Raw genomic sequence first — 17,763 nt, forward strand, 5'->3', positions numbered from 1 at the left:
TGTTATAAAAGCAGTCATTTCTATGGAATGTTCACTAACCGGAATTAAATGAAAACCACTGGCGCAATCTAATTTAGAAAAATAATTGGCACCGTGAAGTCGCGCAATTTGGTCAGAAATAAGAGGGAGCGGGTAACGATCGGAGACGGTGTTACTATTAAGCTCGCGGTAGTCTATACACATACGATCGGAGCCGTCATGTTTCTTTACTAGCAGTGCCGGACTCGCGAATGGAGAACAACTAGGCCTAATGATATTAGCTTCTAATAACTCTTTTACACGTTCGCGTACAATACTACGTTCTTCTGTTGACATTCTATACGGTCGCCGCTGCACCGTTCGATTCGAATCAATTAATTTTATCTTAAGCTTGCCTGTGTTTACACGCGTTGTAGGTAAACCGGTAATAAAATACTCAGAAAACTGATTAAGCACGTCCAATAGTTTAGATTTGTTTTCACCGGACACACCTGTCGTAATTAAATCTAATCGTAATGTATTATCACTATTTTGACTGATCGAATTTACACAACAAACCTTAGTGAACGAAAGCTCGGTAGCTGTCATATTTACCGCGAAACCACGATTTAAAATCTCACGGCCTAACATAACGTTACTTTGCAGATAGCTATCCGGTAAAACATGTAATAAGATTTCTAGAGGGTGACCGTTAATCACAATACAACATAAAATCTGCTCTGTACTGAATGCTTGTGTTTTACCAATACCAGTCATAGCAACAACATTATAGTGGCGCTTGCCACTGAACTTTGATGAAAAACTTTCTTTAACTAACGAGCATTCAGCACCAGAATCATATGTAAACTGAATTAATTCACCTTTGTGTATTAATGTCCCGGACGGTGGCTGCACCGTGCAGACGTCGACGCGTCGCTCGCCGCCGTGTGCGCCGCCGATGGCGGGCCCGCTACCACCGTGGCTGCTGCTGTTGCACCGCGCGGCGTTGTGACCCGGCTTGCCACATTTAAAGCAAACCAAGGTCTTGGCTGCCGGCTGCTGCGATGCTTGACTCGACGTTGTTGTAGGTGTAGGCCGTCCTCTCGTGTCAATCGTTTTACTTCTACATTCAATTCGCTTATGACCACTTTTGCCACAATTATAACACTGAACTTGGGTCATCCTCGCTCGCTTCATGTCAGTTGTATTTGACGGCTCACTGGTGGTGTTTATTTTGCGCTTGAGATGTGAAAAAGCACTCAGTTCTTGTTGTAATTTCTCTCTTGATGTAATGTTCGTAGTAAATGCCATGCGCTGAAGTCGCGGCTCGAACTGTGACAAGTGAGCGAGTACTGTTGCTACGGCGATTTCTTCTTTGTTTACGTCTTTCCATCGGTTGGTCAGCGACGAAATTAATCGACTTGCAAATGCGGGTAGTGTTTCTTTTTCACTTGGTTTCTCAGCACTCATCTTAATGAGGGTACCCGCCAATGTTTCGGTCGAAATAAATCGTGTTGCGAAGAGAGCTTTGAATTCAACCCACGTGATACCCTCATAGGCTATTTGAGATAACCAAGTTGATGCTTCACCTTTTAGCGCCTTGCTGACCGCCAAAACAAGTCGACCGCCGCTTGGAGGATTTTCGGCGAAACACAAGTCAGCCGTCGAGCACCAGGATCTTGCATCAGCATCCTTTTTGTCAGGATCGAATGCTGGTAGTTCTTCATGGTGGGCCGGCTTAGATGATTGCAGGGCCTCAATCAATGCTCGCATGTTCTGGTTTTGTTGCTCGAACATTGCACGCCAGATGTTCTCATTGTTTTGATCCAACGCTGATCCCGCTTCTGATGACGGCGGAGGGCCATCACCACAGTTATAGTTCATGGTTTCCTTTGTGGGCGTCTATCGGTGGGTGACGTAGGATCAAGAAAACACACTTGTACAATCAACCACAGTATAATCACTCAGTAACACAGTTTAACAGTTTAAGGTAACCGGAATGCGCGATGGTTCTGTGACCGCACGCGCCGAACGCTCGGAGAGTAGTGATGTCCGACGTTCCCCTCTGGCGCATGCTTACACAAACTCCATCGAGTGCCGCTACGTGGCGCTGGCGTTCCGGAAACGATTCCATAACGTAGTCTCGTGGTAGTGGTATACGTTCCACTAGATGGCGTTGAAATTGAAATAATTAACCCGGTTGCGACATATATAAAAAAAAACCTCTTAGCAAATTTATTAATCATTTTATCACTTTGTCTACGTAAGTTTCGCCGTTTGCCAGTAAAAATATTTCAAAAGATCGTAAATGAAAGTAATAAAAGTTACTAAAGTTATATTAAAGCTAGCTAAGTAGTAGCTACTAAGTGTGTCTTAAGGGCGATTTTCGCTTGAACGCAAATGGATAATTCTTGTAGCATTGTAAAGGGTTTTATGAATAACTCTTTTTGCAATGTGAATTAAACTTTGAATCCAATGATTGATAAGGATCAGCTATATTTGACAGAGTATTAAAAATAAGTAAAAATTCATTCATTTTATTTTGCTCGGTACAAATTATAACTCTGGAATCGATTGCTGCTTAAACTTTCACAAACGGAAACACAGAAACAGTTTAATCAAAATCGGTCCAGCCGTTCAATTTTAGTATGAGAAAAATTTTGAGATTAGTTAAAGAAAAACAAGCAGAGATATGGCAATAAACATTGTTAAGTTTTCATATGCACTTTTCATATACTATGACATGGTGAGGAAACCTTCATATGTAAAATAAAAAAAGTAAAGTAACAGTGTGTAAATCACCCACTGCTGGGCTAAGGCCTCCTCTTCCATTAAGGAGAGGGCTTGGAACATATTCCACCACGCTGTTCCAATGCGGGTTGGTGGAATGCAAATGTGGCAGAATTGCCATGAAATTAGACACATGCAGGTTTCCTCACGATGTTTTCCTTCACCGCCGAGCTCGAGATGAATTATAAACACAAATTAAGCACATATATATATTTATATATATATATATATAGTGGTGCTTGCCTGGGTTTGAACCCGCAATCATCGGTTAAGATGCACGCGTTCTAACAACTGGGCCATCTCGGCTAATCTCATGTCTCGTGTATAGCTACATATATGCATAATATAATAGAAGTTTAATTTACAAATAAAAAAAATGTTAAACGGAAATTTTACAAAAAAAAAAACAATTTCTATTTATTTAAAACTTTAAAGATTTTATGTAGGTACATATCCTAAATTGAAAGCGCAAATAGCATTGCATAGCTTTTATCGTTATTGGAGCATCGCCTTTATTATATCCTTTAAGCGAACTTAGATTGTCAGAAGAAAATTGAATCCGGTTCAATAGATTCTTTATTCTTTTATTACGAAAAATTATATTGATTTCAATTTCTCTTTTTGTATTGAGCTTATTGAAATCCACTTTTCATTTGTTTTACTTGGTACTAACGTTTTTATAATATAATATATGTTGTTAACCGCGATTTGGCTTGCGTGTTAGTTGATAGTTAGATGTAATATAAAAAATCATATTTTCTTAATCGGAGTTCAATCTTACTTCATATCAAATTTCATCAAAATCGGTTCAGTAGTTTGGCCCTGAAAGAGCAACATACAAACAGACAGACATAGTTACTTTCGCGATTATAAATAAATAGATATTGGACAATATCACACGCATTACTCTGACCCCAACGTAAGTAGCTAAAGCACTTGTGTTATGGAAAATCAGAAAAACGACGACACCACAAATACCCAGACCCAAGACAACAAAGAAAACTAATAAACTTTTTCTACATCGACACGGCCGGGAATCGAACCCAGGATCTCGGAGTAGGGGACCCGTGAAAACCGGTGTACCAACTACTCGACTACGGAGGTCGTCAAATTATAATATTAGTAAAGATGTTTTTAAAGATTTTGATGCATTAGTAAGATGACAAAAATATCTAACGTTAAATTTTAATTTTACCGTTTACACTTTGGTCGAATTTGGTACCTTATACAAACTGAATAAAAAAAGGTTTTTTTTTTATCAATTATAGTTTTCATACAAGTATATTTGCGTCATTAATTTCTATTCCATCAAGTAATATAAGAAGTTACGATATACACATTTCCCAGTACTGAAAACCTTTGTAACAGAGTACTGGAAATACACTTCGACCCATTGACCCAAATACCTTCGTCGAAGTTCAGACATGACAGCTATTTTTATTAATATTTACGTACTTTAATGTAAAATACTTTTAACAAGGCTATTTTATAATCTGTTGCAATTATTTTTAGGTATACTGTTACTTACTACTCTTGTATTTTTTTAATATTTTGCACTTCAAGCTGGGCTGGAAGGGATTCGGTATGTGAATAAGAATGCTTGTTTTATATATACATAATGTTATAATTTTATTTAGTTGATTTCCTGTATAACCATTTATGTGCAATGAAGAAACTTACAATAGCAAAAAATAGCATTAAAATCTATGTATCTTTATCAGTATTAAAAAAAATTGCCAATCAACGAATTTATTGTTAAATTAAAATAAATAATGTTTTTGTGACTTTACAGGCTAATATGATTTTAAGTATTATAGGAATAGATTAGGCAATAGGCCACCTAAAGGTAAGTGTTCACCTATAGATTACGGCACTGTTACGAATCCATTCCTTATAGTACCTATCTACGGTTCCTGTATCAGCTTTAAACTATCTTGCTCAAGATTCAAATCAAATCAAAAATAGCAATACCAAATCTGTAATACATAGTTCTAAAACGTCATATTTCTAATATGACAGAAATCATTCCTTTTTTGATACCACTATTTTTCAGTGCTTTTTTTACATCAGAAACGGAAAAGGACAATTCAAGGACAAATTGTTCTCAAAATCAGCGCTTAAATATTAATGTAATAAGGAGAGAATGCTTTGTTCAATGCATATTAATGACAAAATGTCTTAAATGCATGGAACATTTAAATTTAAATTTGGAACCAATATTTCAAATGACTTATAATATCAGCCAATTTTAAAAATTGCAAAATGTGATTGAAAAATGCCGTTATTTACGACTGGCAATCTATTGAACAAATCGATTAAATTTAGCTTGAAGTCGAATCGTTATATTTTACCGCGTCCAATTACTATCGCCAAAACTACATTCATAATAAGAATAATGTTGATTTTCGATTATTGAATCTTAGTAGTTTTACGTTCTGCAAAATGGCGAGTTTTAAAAATTGCTTGTAAAAGTCTACTTAAATAAATTGTACTTATTTCATTTAATGTTTTTTGCTTTAAAAAGAAATAAGTACTAGCGATTTATGTTGACATTATCTTTATTAAGACAAAACTACATGACCAAAGAAATTGACTCTTGCCCCAAAATCATTATAAAAAAAAAAACATTTCGTGAAATGTCAAAGTATTTCCAACAGTATTATCTATAATATACGTAACAGATAATGTATGTACCTTAATTACGATGGCTCACTCAAAATTCACAACACTACCATAGCATTATTTTCTTAATAATGAAAATACACTTGGTTCAATAAGGCTCTCGCTGTAAATATATATGTAGATATTTAATAAAACTCATTAATATCAACGATCGTGTTTTCTTAGAAATTTTTTTTATTTTCATATGTACTTTTAGTATAAATTATGGGTTGCCAGTACAAAAATAGTATCCATAAGTTCAAAGTTCACGAGGATATAGTGGAAGGCACTTCTCGTGATCTATGTTGCAGCGAAACCATTTAGCGATAATCTATTACTTGATAAAATAGACTTTATATACAGAGACAATATTCGACGTTAAGTGAGGAAAGTACAAATAACCAAGATGTAAGAATCGATCCATGTCCATGATTCTCAGAAATATGAATCCTAACCAAACTGAAAATGCTGATAATTGGTCGGTTCTTTCGCTCACAATATTTTTATTAATAAACTAGACGTTTCTATTTTATTTTCTAACTAAAAAATGTAAAATTATACAAAATACTTTTACCAGAATTTGCTTAATGACAGATGTTTTTTTATGGAAAAAAAATATATGTTCTTTTAATAATGCTGATCTTCGGAATTACGTCATTATAATTATAATATATAGAAACATATTGATACAATTACTAAATGTTGATTTATAACTACAAAATAATTTGAATAGGACTTGGCTTCTATGAGATCTTAAAACTTTTTACGATGGAAAGACTGCATCGAGAGTCTTGGCATTTTTTTACATTTAATGTTTTTGCTAGGATAACTTGTTTTGTGAACCATATAATATATAGTAAAACTAGTAGTCGCTCGCGTTTTAAAAGTATCCTACGTCCTTTCTTTGAATTCAAATGTCCTTCGTACCAAATTTCATTAAATTCGATTCTGCGGTTTTTGTCGTGAAAGAGCGACAGACAAACAGGCAGACAGGCAAACAGAGTTACATTCACATTTATATTATTATAATATAGATTTTGCACGTTAGTTTTCTATTACAATATAAAATATTCCGTGTGTTTATTGTGACCGTAAGGACATGATAAAACCTTTTGAAAGTCAGAAGTTGTAGAAATGACGTATTTTTTTCCATTGGAATTGATAGCGTCACTTTTTTCATATCATGGTGTATGGATCTATGCGTCATTTTTCTATAAACTCTTTTCGAATTCGAAAATAAAAAAATACAGAATTTTTTATATAGAAAAATACTGTATTTTTTTTTATTTAGCTTTATTATTTTTATTGTGACGAACCAAACACAGCTAAAAGCGGTTTTTTTTTAAATCGACATTATATTCTCTGATCGTAATCATTTATTATTTAACACTTTTTTTAACATACGGATCTAACAGATAAATAGAATATGAATGTCAAAATAATACTAAATTCACTGCATGCAAATTTTATACCACAATAGATAGATAAAATTAATTCTGATCAAATTGTTGTTCCAGGTCCATACGAAGACAAATATGACAAGAACATCACACAAGTGCGAACAGAAGTTGCAACAAAAATACAAAACAAATTGATAGAAAACCAAACTCTTATAAAGGTAACTATTTAATTACGTTAATTGTAAAACAAGGAGGCGAGAACATACTTCATGGTAGAAAGGTCACGTTTGTGGATAGACTTAGTAATGGCATTCCACGTATAGTACCACACAAATTAGATGCATAGCATCGGCAAAATTCGTAAAACCGATCACAGCCGACTTAAGTATGCCATCCCAAATTATCAATATTAATTTATTATGTGAATATGATCTTTACACAAACGTAATAACGTGTAATATTATATGACCTAATATATTCGTCAATTTGACACGGCGATTTGCTTTCTCGGGTTGAACTGACGCGAGAATCTATAGCAACGAATAGCGTCGAATGGCGCGATAGGGAGCTATTTCTATTGGTTGTGTAAATCGCCAATATTTTGCCGATGCTACATCTAAGTTGTGTCGTACTATATGGTTATAAGAGAATGTTTTGATTTTGTGTTGACATAATGTTGACAAAAAATTCTGAAAAAAGCATTCTGAAGCACAGATTATATAGTTTACTTGTGTTGATAAACTATCTGAAAGCTGAGATATCATGCAATATACCACTGGTATACACTTAAAATTAAACATGGCATATGTTTACATAATAATTAATTTGTATTATATTAAACAAGTGTACCTACTGTTTTAATGACCACAAATTGTCTAAAAGGATTGTTTATTTGATTATGTATGAAATGAAACTTTGAATTTAATTACAAATGAATTGAAATAGAAAATGCATTCTCTTTTTAATACGACAAAAATTCTTCTTTGGTAATAACTGGAATAGTACTTACTGAAGTTTTTTCAAATAACACTAATTCAAAATTTCAAAAGAGATTTAGAGACCTATTGAAATAATAAACTTAATCGGAACTTAAGTAGATTATAGAATAAGTGTTAATGTGATTTTATAATTTGTATCCAATCATGTACAGAGCAACGCCCACTTCCTCGCCTTCATTGAAGAGAACCTTGTCGACTACGAGGAGAGTTTCAAAGAATACATGAAACACGTCAACAGCAATGACACTAAAAAGAAAACGTGGACTTTCTGGAATTCGATGTTCTACGCCGGCACCATTTATACAACAATAGGTACCTACCGTTTATATATAACCGCTTTGATAGAAATCAAAGTAATTATATTCTAACTTTTTGAATCGTAATATCTCAGATAGATCTCAGATAGATAGAGGCTCGTGAGATCATCTTATGATCTACAGTTTTTGTTTGACGTATTTTATGATAAAATTACCGTTTTGCTGAAAACCGCGAAAAAAGGTACGCACTCGAACCACAGCAAACGCGCGGTTTCCCGAGCCTTTTCAAATAATTTTACCTCAGCGCATTTTTTGATCTTAAGTAAGAACTATCGACACTCCCTTGTAAGAAAACATAAGAGCTGATCGATCCCCTTCCCCTCTCAATTGTCGTATGTAATAAATGGACAGCTCCGAACACACGATGACCGAACCCTGATGAACGCTAATCTGATATACGGGCAAAAACTACACTTCATGTTATTTTATACTAGTAAGGGAAATTCTATCTAAATTATACATTCCTCTGTTTAGTTTAAATAACTCTAACAGACACGGCGTTTGCGCGGTTGTCGGGTTGCTTCGTTTTGTTTATAATGTTATCAACGTTTCTGTCTTTACCTACGTCTTGTTAATAAATATTTTATTTGTCACAGTTCGGTCTTCTTTGAGTGAAGTAATTAAAAACAAACAAAAGACCAAGAGTTTAAGTGTCCCCCCCCCCTGGCACTAAGCATAAAAGTTTATCTTTGTAATAAAAACTACGAAGTCTGTTTATGTAATTACAAGCAATTTATATTTTTTAAGCAAATAAGATGATTTATAGTTATTGAAAATAATGGAATATGTTTCAGAGGTAACTAAAATCATATCGTAAACTAAAAGTAATTTTAATTTGAATAATAAACTATCGTTAATGTCAATTATCCAACTTATTTTTTGAATTTTACTGAGAAAGGGAAATTTTCAATCTTATTATTATTTTAATTGCATTTTGTGAGTAAAGCGCCTGTAAAAGTATAAAGCAATTTCACTAAATGGTTAATTGCATTCATAATCATTGCAGGCGCTATAAAAAAAATCAGTATTTCGTTTTTAGCTATTGTCTTGTAATTGCCCCATCATATTACATTTTGTTTTATCTGCACTTACTGAAAATACTCAAACGAAATTAAGTGATTTTGTTTCTTCTTGTTTTAAAGTAAATAACTACGACAAAATCCTTTATTGTTCAGCGCAGGCTTTCAAAGCCTGGACAACATTAGATGAAGTATTTACTTTTGTCATTGTCTTAATAAAACTAAAATCAAAACATGTTTAAGGTTTAAATTAAGATACAAAATAAGTAATAATAGACCGAATCATACCACAGACCGGTATATAATACACCTATAAAATAGAAAAGCACTTTAGAAATAATTCTTGTGTTAACATTTTTCATAAAAACGTGTGACTTTATTTAAACAGTTCAAGCTTTATTGGCCTAACGAATTTATATTTTTAACTCACACAAACATAGCAAACGTAGTTGTAGTTGTTTTAAATTTGGAACGCTGCCCGGTAAGCTTGGCACACTTGAGCTCAGTCTTCACGCGTTCCAAACGTTTATTCAGAAAACAAAAGTTTTTACATATTAATTACATTATTATTATTTATTATATCCTTAAATTACTTATTTAATTGCACGATTTCTTTTGGAGAATACAAGTTGTCTGTCTTAAGTCAATGTTTGTTTACATTTTGGTTGACGTGAAACCAAAAATAGAATCTTTAAATAAGCCGGCGATGACCCCGATGCTTAAAAAGCTGCTCAAAATGGTAAGTCAAATTTTAACTAATATCAATCTCTGCTCTCAGCCTTATATGTCATCACTAAATTTATTGGCAGGAGATACTTAAATCATTGCCAAATTTAAAATCTATGACATAGATATAGCATAGTACTAACACCATTTGAAATATTATTTTGTTCAGTTTGTAATTAGATTCTTTATAAATTTGTTTTTTTCATTTATTTTCAGGGCACGTTTATTGTATTTTTCGGAAATGAGTGATAATGAAAGTGATATTGACATTGCCGTATCAATTCAGGTTCCCGTAATAAAATCTGATTCTGAATCACAAACAAGTGGTCGAATTATTTCAAGATCAAGAACACCCGTTAGGACAAAAGAAGATACAATGGAGATAGAACCACAGTCCCAAACTATGTCTATTAGAAAGAGAAGAAATTTATCCAAAAATAGAGGTTCAGCAACGAGACAAAGAGAAAAAACTCCGGAACCAGGGAGAGTATCTGTTCCTCATGAAGACACAACATCCGAAGATGAGGAAATACATCCACATCGTACTTCACGTGAAATTGAGGCTGATAATACTTATGAAGAAATGAAACGGTTAGTTCAAGAACAAGCGAAAGCAAAAGACCCAGTGTATGATATTAATACAGACGAAATACTCGAAGCCAGAGTAGTGGCGGCAAATGAAAGAAGAAGAAGAAGTATTTCCCCTTTTGCTTTACCAGACAAAGAGGAAATCACAAAATTAGAGCGTAAAGGTAGTTTTATTGATCCTAGCAATAAATTGCTCAGTACTAATTATACTTTGAGTCCCAAAGATGAAGGTTCTAGTCGTAGAGGATCAATGACGATGGATTTTCAAGAAAAGAAAGATACAAAACCTACGTTGTCAACACCTCCACTGTCACCAAAAGACAAAGAGCTTCCACAATCTTTTCCTACGCCACCTAAAAAGTTAGAGGAAATTATTTATCCTGATGAAGTCACCAAGGAACCCATAGATACAAGTAAAGTGATCAAAACTCCTGTTAAAAAAGAGGACATTACTCCCGAAGAAAAGGAAATTAAACAAAGTCAAAAATCTAGGACAGTTAAAGATGTTTCAACACCGGGTGAACTGGTAACCAAAGTAATTGAAGTAGAAAGAACGCCTAGTAAAAAACTGACACAGGATCAAAAACCCGTGGTAGAAATAAGAGAAAGAGTTGTAAGAACACCAAGTAAAAAATTACCCACTGATGTGAAGCCAATCATAGCAAAACCTACTAAACAACCAAATGAGCCACAAAGCAAAGTGCCACCTGTAAAACCAGCTAGAAGTAAATCTGCATCCAGATTCGTGGTCAGTTCCTATTTATATATATTTCTTATATTAATATTTATTGGTTTGTTGATACTATTGTATTTTCTATTGATTTAATAAAGATATATATACGAATATATCAAAAACGTGTATTATACTAAGTATATAGTACTAGAATATGAAGAAACACTAATAAGTAATTCGTAATAATATTTGCAGAGTAAAACTAGTGAAAGTGAAATGAGTGAAGATCAAACCTATCAACAAAGTATTAACACTAATGGAACAAGACGAAAGGTAATACCGACACCTCGTCGATTTTTGAAAAACAGATCTCCAAGAGCTAAGCGCTCTCAATCAGTCAATAGAGCTGATGATACAAGATGTTTTGATCTAACAGCAACGGGGATGAGTCAAACTAGTCAAGAAATAATAGAATTAATGCAAAAAGCAAGGGCTCGAAGTTTATCATTACCTAAAGATGATCAAAGGCTGCCATCAGAATATAAACGATATAGTAAAATCTTACAGACTCCAAACAAAACTCCTGTGACGCTAAGACAAACCAGAGGTATTTCTTGCCCAAAAACTATCCAAATTATAAGTGATAGGGAAATTCTCTCAGGGTTAACGTCAAAGCCTAAAGTTAAACGCGATACAGAAAAGCAAAACAAACGAGACTTTGTTGATGTAAGTCAATCAGAGTACACGTCGAGTTGTTATTCTAGTTCACCCAGTGAAAATGAATATGAGTTTGATTTACTAGAACGATCAGCTGAACTAACGCGTAAACTTAAACTCTTAAGTCATGAAAATGATACAAAGGAATTTCAAAGTAATATCGTTAGTCAACATAACTTAGAAAAATATGAAGATATTATACCAAAGTCTACGTTAAGAAAACGATCAATAGCCGATAAAGGTAAAGCGAAGAAAATCGAAAAAGAAGAAATAGATAAAAAGAAACTTAAAGCTGAAAAAGTTAACGAAACCAAAGCAGTTGACCTATCACCGTGGAAATTTATCGCCAACTGGCGCCAGTTTAAAAACGAACATATCGACGATTATAATAAAATAAGATTACTCAGAAACAGATGTATTTGTGATTTATTATTACTAATTATTATGTGTGGATTAGGTGGAATGCTATTTAAAACATTAGAAGGATCTTTTGAAAACGCTTATAAATGTGGTACTAGAAGTGTAAAAAGAGATTTTATTGAAACTCTTTGGCGTGAAAGTTATCGTCTCAGAGAAGAAGAATGGAAATCGTTAGCTCGAAGGAAACTTCATGAATTTGAAGACCAATTGCATACAGCTCATGAAGCTGGCGTGACATCCTATAGTGGACAGAGATCTTGGAACTTTATGAACTCATTTGTCTATTGTTTGACATTAGTAACAACTATCGGTAAGATAATGTTTCTTAAAAGTTCAGACACTAATAATCGATCATATATTAAAACAAATGAAACAAAAAATATCCTTTTTATTTTTCTATACACCTATTCATACTATATTTTAACTTAATCATATTGTAATGTTAACAGTTTTGATTAATCACCTTCAATTTTATGTTAATGTTTCAGGTTACGGTCACATAGCTCCAAAAACAACTTATGGACGAGTGGCTACCATCGTGTATGCTATTATTGGCATCCCTCTCTTCTTGATTGTACTTGCTGACTTTGGAAAATTATTTACCAGAATTATTAAATTCTTTTGGGCTTTTATACGTAGATTTTACTATACGAGAAGTTGTAAAAGAGTCAGAAGAACAGAAACTATGCAGGTAACATTTATTTTATATTATTAATTAATTAATTTAGTTTGTGAGATGCTATCAGCTGATAATATGTCCCAGTGAATACATCTGAGTATCGATCTTTTGCAAGTTCCCACTCGAACAAACTGAAGTGTAATGTGCTTCATGTGTGTATGTAATTGATCTCCTGCTCGTTGGTAAAGGAAAACATCGTGAGGAAACTTTGCACCATCATCATAATCCTCTTACCCTTATAACATTTTTATTTGGCAGCATATCTTTTTCTTCTATATTTCTCTGTCTCACGTCATTTCACAAGTAATATAATTTGCATGTGTATAATTAATATCTGCCATGTACATATGTATCCATCAATTTACCTACTACTACCGTGTCGGAAATAGTTCCTAACCTTCAGCACAGAAGGAGAAGAGTGGGATATCTGCAAACTCTTAGTTAATTATCTGTCCATTATTTTCCTTTTAACAGATTCAAGATTGTAATTTTACACCCGAACAATTAGCATTTGTTATTTTTTAATTTTTCGTGAATGGTATAGATACTTATATACTTCATATACTTATCATATTATATTCTTTATTCCTCTTGTACAAATGGCACATTTTGTCATTTAATGAGTATAAATGAAATGGTGTCGCATCGACTTATTGACTAATTAATAATTTTAATAGTTCTGCCATGCCTTTTTGTGTGCTTGTAGTAATATGAAATAATTTTAATTTCAGGAAGTCATGAAAGGACTGAATATAGTTTACGACGTGGTGCGTCGTCCTTCTCAAATATTTAACGAAGAAGACGTAGAAGGTTCAATGCATGAGGGCGCACCACCACCGGTGGTAAGAAAACCAAGTGACGTCCCACCTCCTCTACCACCGAAACCTGGCACTTTAAGAGAAATTGATATCGACACAGAACCAGATACACCCGCGCCATCAGTTTTCGAAATAGACGATGAGTTCAATCTACCTATATCCGTAGCTATATTTATTTTGGTTGTTTACATTATTATTGGTGCAGTTGGCTACAATTTTTGGGAGACTTGGAACTTCTTCGAATCCTTCTATTTTGTTTTCATATCTATGTCCACCATTGGTCTTGGAGATTTAGTTCCCGATCATCCTATGTTCATGATGGCGTCTATATTATATCTTGTATTTGGTCTAGCGCTTACATCTATGTGTATAAATGTCGTTCAAGTAAAATTATCTGATACATTCAAGCAAGCAAGTGCAAAACTTGGTGCAACTATTGGCCTTAAAGTGGCTGAAGAAGATGGTAGTTTGGTACCAATTACTCCACCTCCAATAGAAGTGCCTGCGGTTCACAAATCGAAATCAGAAATAGAAGACATTAAAAGTAAAGAAGATTGTGATGCTAAGACAAGATAGGTAGTCGTGAAATCGGTTGTTATATGCGTAGACGTGTGAACATTATAACATACGTATAAGTGATACTGTTAGTTATTTATTATTATTATTTATGATTTTTTTTTTATATGATTTTATACAAAACTTTATATTGATGTTTGTTGCTGTGTGTAAATAAAGATTTTTACAGTTACTTGTGTCGAATTTCAAAATATTTATATAACAGTCTTTTTCCTTTTGTCACTTAAAAGAAAAACAAAACTGTTTTCATTTAAAGTGTATCAATCTTGTCAAAAAAGACAGACGAACGAAGATAAGTTCAAATCTGTATTTAGTTTTCTTTTGTGCGAAAGAATTTTTCAATTTCGATCACAGCTTGCAGTGAAACACTAAACAAAGTCTACACGACTTAATGGAAATAGCATGACATTATTTTTCCAACACAATGTTATAGTTAGTGAAAGTGACGTATAACGGCCACCTCAAAAGCTTTCCGAGGAATTTAATTATCTCTCTGTAATCTAGCCGGAGTTTCACCAACATTTACTGGATAATAGATTGTTTCTTTTACATAAGGATTTTACAGATGAGCGATTTTAAAGCGCTGATTATTTTATTCATAGTGATAATGATATAAGTAAAAGTAAGAAATTTAGTGCTTTGTTTGGATATTAAATAAGATAAATTGACCTCATTAGTAAAATCACTCACGTGGTTTAAATTTTAACGACTATAGTTTTTGAATTGGCATATTTAAAAACGCTGTGTGCATATAGAGCCTAAGCATTGGACTTTTTTCTTGTGTTTTTTTTTTGTTTGTGATCACAACGTGCTTCGACGCCTCCGTAGAGTATTATGCATTAATTAATTTGCTAAAACACATTTTCAAATACAAATTTCCCTTAAACGTGCATTTTTATAAAATTGTCAACATACGTTATTACTTCATTTTGTATTAAAAGGGTAAATAGCACATAATAATTAATTCATATTGAAGGTACATTTTTTCGAATTTCATATTTTTTTTTACTCTTATGATTAGTTTTTCAGTTTTTCATAAAGATATTTACACAACAAATCACAAACAATTTATGAGAGCACTAAAAATATATCCTCTTTACACTAATTAACGCAAGAGACAGCATTCTTTATTTCTTTATTTATTGCGATCTTTATTTGCGAGCGTCACCAATGCGATTTTGTAATGTACGTCGTATCCAACTCTTGAAATTTTGACAATCGACTTCCGCCATTACTATTAGAAGAGTGATACGCTATTTTGATTCGTGTACCATATAAATTATTCAAGCATAATGTTCAATATCACATATTACATTTTGACAATACAACATTTTACGTTCTGCGGTGAGTTTTGTGTATCTTCTTACAGATGACTTTTCTCGATAGATTCCTCTGCATTATACACATTATTATAAATAAATACAATCATTTAATTTTATTTTTTTAAATATATTTGACGGCGCATGGTATACATATATACATGGTATAGATGGTATGCATACTGGCTGGAAAAGAGTGTCAATGGAAGTCGAACGGCGGTCTAGTGATGCGTCGCGGCGAGGGTAGCGAGGCAGCCATCTTGAATTCAGTTACATTCAAGATTTCCCGCGCACCACGTATGCGACGAATCGGTAATTTCCAACAATCTGTATTTTTAAATAGATTCAGTGTTTATGTGTGTTTGTGATATTTTAACTATTGTGACATTATCTGTTAAAATGTCTATATATTCATCTTATTTAATAAACTGACATTTTTTAATAGACATGTATTGTTTTAACAGATTTAATATGTTATCTGTGTACATTAAATAAACAGAGGAACATTTTAATCAAAAACATTACACGAACGTAAGATACACCGTATGTGAGTACATACAGTCGCTGAGAGATCGTAAAAGGGCGTTTTAGTGCTTTCTGGAATTAAGGAGTTTCGTTAAACCTGGAATGTGTGTTAAAATAAATTGGTAGTTCTCGACTTGGGTCTAAAATTTGTCATTTTTATTTATTGTACGCCTCATCTTGAGCTTATGCCATTTATGGTCTGTAGGTAGAAAATTGTTACAATATTTTTGTTATACCTAAAAATTTTTACTTGGTGGTAGGGCTTTGTGCAAGCCCGTCTGGGTAGGTACCACCCACTCATCAGTTATTCTACCGCCAAATAACAGTACTCAGTATTGTTGTGTTCCGGTTTGAAGGGTGAGTGAGCCAGTGTAACTACCGGCACAAGGGACATAACATCTTAGTTCCCAAGGTTGGTGGCACATGACGATGTAAGAATAGTTAATATTTCTTACAGCGTAATTGTCTATGGGTGATGGTGACCACTTACCATCAGGTGGCCCATATGCTCGTCCGCCAACCTATTCCATAAAAAAACATACTATTCCATAAACGGATTTCTGCAATATACACTGCTCTAACTTCAACTTTATTAAAAATAAACTTGTGTATTGTAACTTTCGAGAATATTTGGTATAATACCAGACCTACCCACCTGTTCATATGAGCATTTCAAAAAGATCTGCCATCGTATTTTTTTTTTTTTGAGTAGGTACGAGTGGTACGACCCACTCATCAGATATCCTTCTAGTAAACAGCATATTGTTGTGTTCAAGCTTGGAAGGTTAGTGAGCCAGTTTTACTTACTCAAAAGACACGAAAACTTAGCTCCCAAGGTTAGTAATGAATCGGTGTGACGTAAGGAATAGTTAATATTACTTCCATCACCAATATCTATGGGCAGTTGATGATCATTTAGTCGTTGCATTTCAATGACATTAAAAGCAAATACATATTTTCTCAAAAATTATATTGTATAAATACAGAATAAAAATACTTTTATGAAATACAAACTTCGTTGGAAACAATATCTTCTTAATAATTCGTATGTAGGACGTTGCGCTTGAAGCAATAAAAACGTAACTCCACTAATAAGATAAGAGCTTTCCGTAATCACAAAAGAAAGTAAATCTGTTTAGGTATTCCATTATTATTCCGAATATGTTCGTTTATGGCATGCGATCTTCTTTGACTTACAATAATATACATTGCTTAATATTTGATTTACCTACACGAGACCTATATAACTGGTATATTGTAGTTTTATTTTCTTATTATGTTAGGTACATAGACTAGCAAGTAGATCACCATCACCAATAAAGATAGGCATAGTAAAACTCAAACTCAAATAACTTTATTCAATATAGAAGCATTACACTTTCTTATTGATGGTCAATTGAAACACTACCACCGGTTCGGAAAGAAAATACCCTGACCTGAGAAGAACCGGCGAAAGAAACTCAGCGGGATTTTTTTTTGTTTGTCTTATGTATTATATAAATAAACAATTTAATGAGATGAAATAGCCAGGAGGCGATCGTTTCATTCCCAAGGTGTGCTATCGATCATAAACACATTA

At 33.5% G+C, this 17,763-nt stretch overlaps 1 protein-coding gene across 2 annotated transcripts; it reads left to right on the forward strand.

Moving 5' to 3' along the window:
- The first annotated feature begins 9,630 nt into the window (after positions 1-9,630).
- Positions 9,631-14,512, forward strand: LOC124539743. 2 transcript variants are annotated; one of them, XM_047117088.1, is made up of 5 exons: positions 9,631-9,882; positions 10,086-11,205; positions 11,386-12,577; positions 12,756-12,958; positions 13,678-14,512. In XM_047117088.1, the coding sequence occupies exons 2-5, from the start codon at positions 10,111-10,113 to the stop codon at positions 14,338-14,340; spliced, it is 3,153 nt and encodes a 1,050-aa protein (XP_046973044.1). In that variant the 5' UTR covers positions 9,631-9,882; positions 10,086-10,110; the 3' UTR covers positions 14,341-14,512. The 2 variants fall into 2 exon arrangements, with proteins under 2 accessions (XP_046973044.1, XP_046973045.1); XM_047117089.1 differs by lacking the exon at positions 9,631-9,882 and having other exon boundaries at positions 10,025-11,205.
- Positions 14,513-17,763: the final 3,251 nt, after the last annotated feature.

The sequence above is a fragment of the Vanessa cardui genome, chromosome 23 (genome assembly GCF_905220365.1).
Source record: "Vanessa cardui chromosome 23, ilVanCard2.1, whole genome shotgun sequence".
In the NCBI taxonomy this organism is placed as follows: Eukaryota; Metazoa; Arthropoda; class Insecta; order Lepidoptera; family Nymphalidae; genus Vanessa; species Vanessa cardui.

Bases quoted from the DNA above. Each gene is read 5' to 3' on its own strand.
- LOC124539743 (XM_047117088.1), top strand. From the start codon at position 10,111: ATGAGTGATAATGAAAGTGATATTGACATTGCCGTATCAATTCAGGTT. The intron at 12,578-12,755 runs GTAAGATAATGT...TTAATGTTTCAG, and splicing joins GACATTAGTAACAACTATCG to GTTACGGTCACATAGCTCCA. The intron at 12,959-13,677 runs GTAACATTTATT...TTTTAATTTCAG, and splicing joins GAAGAACAGAAACTATGCAG to GAAGTCATGAAAGGACTGAA.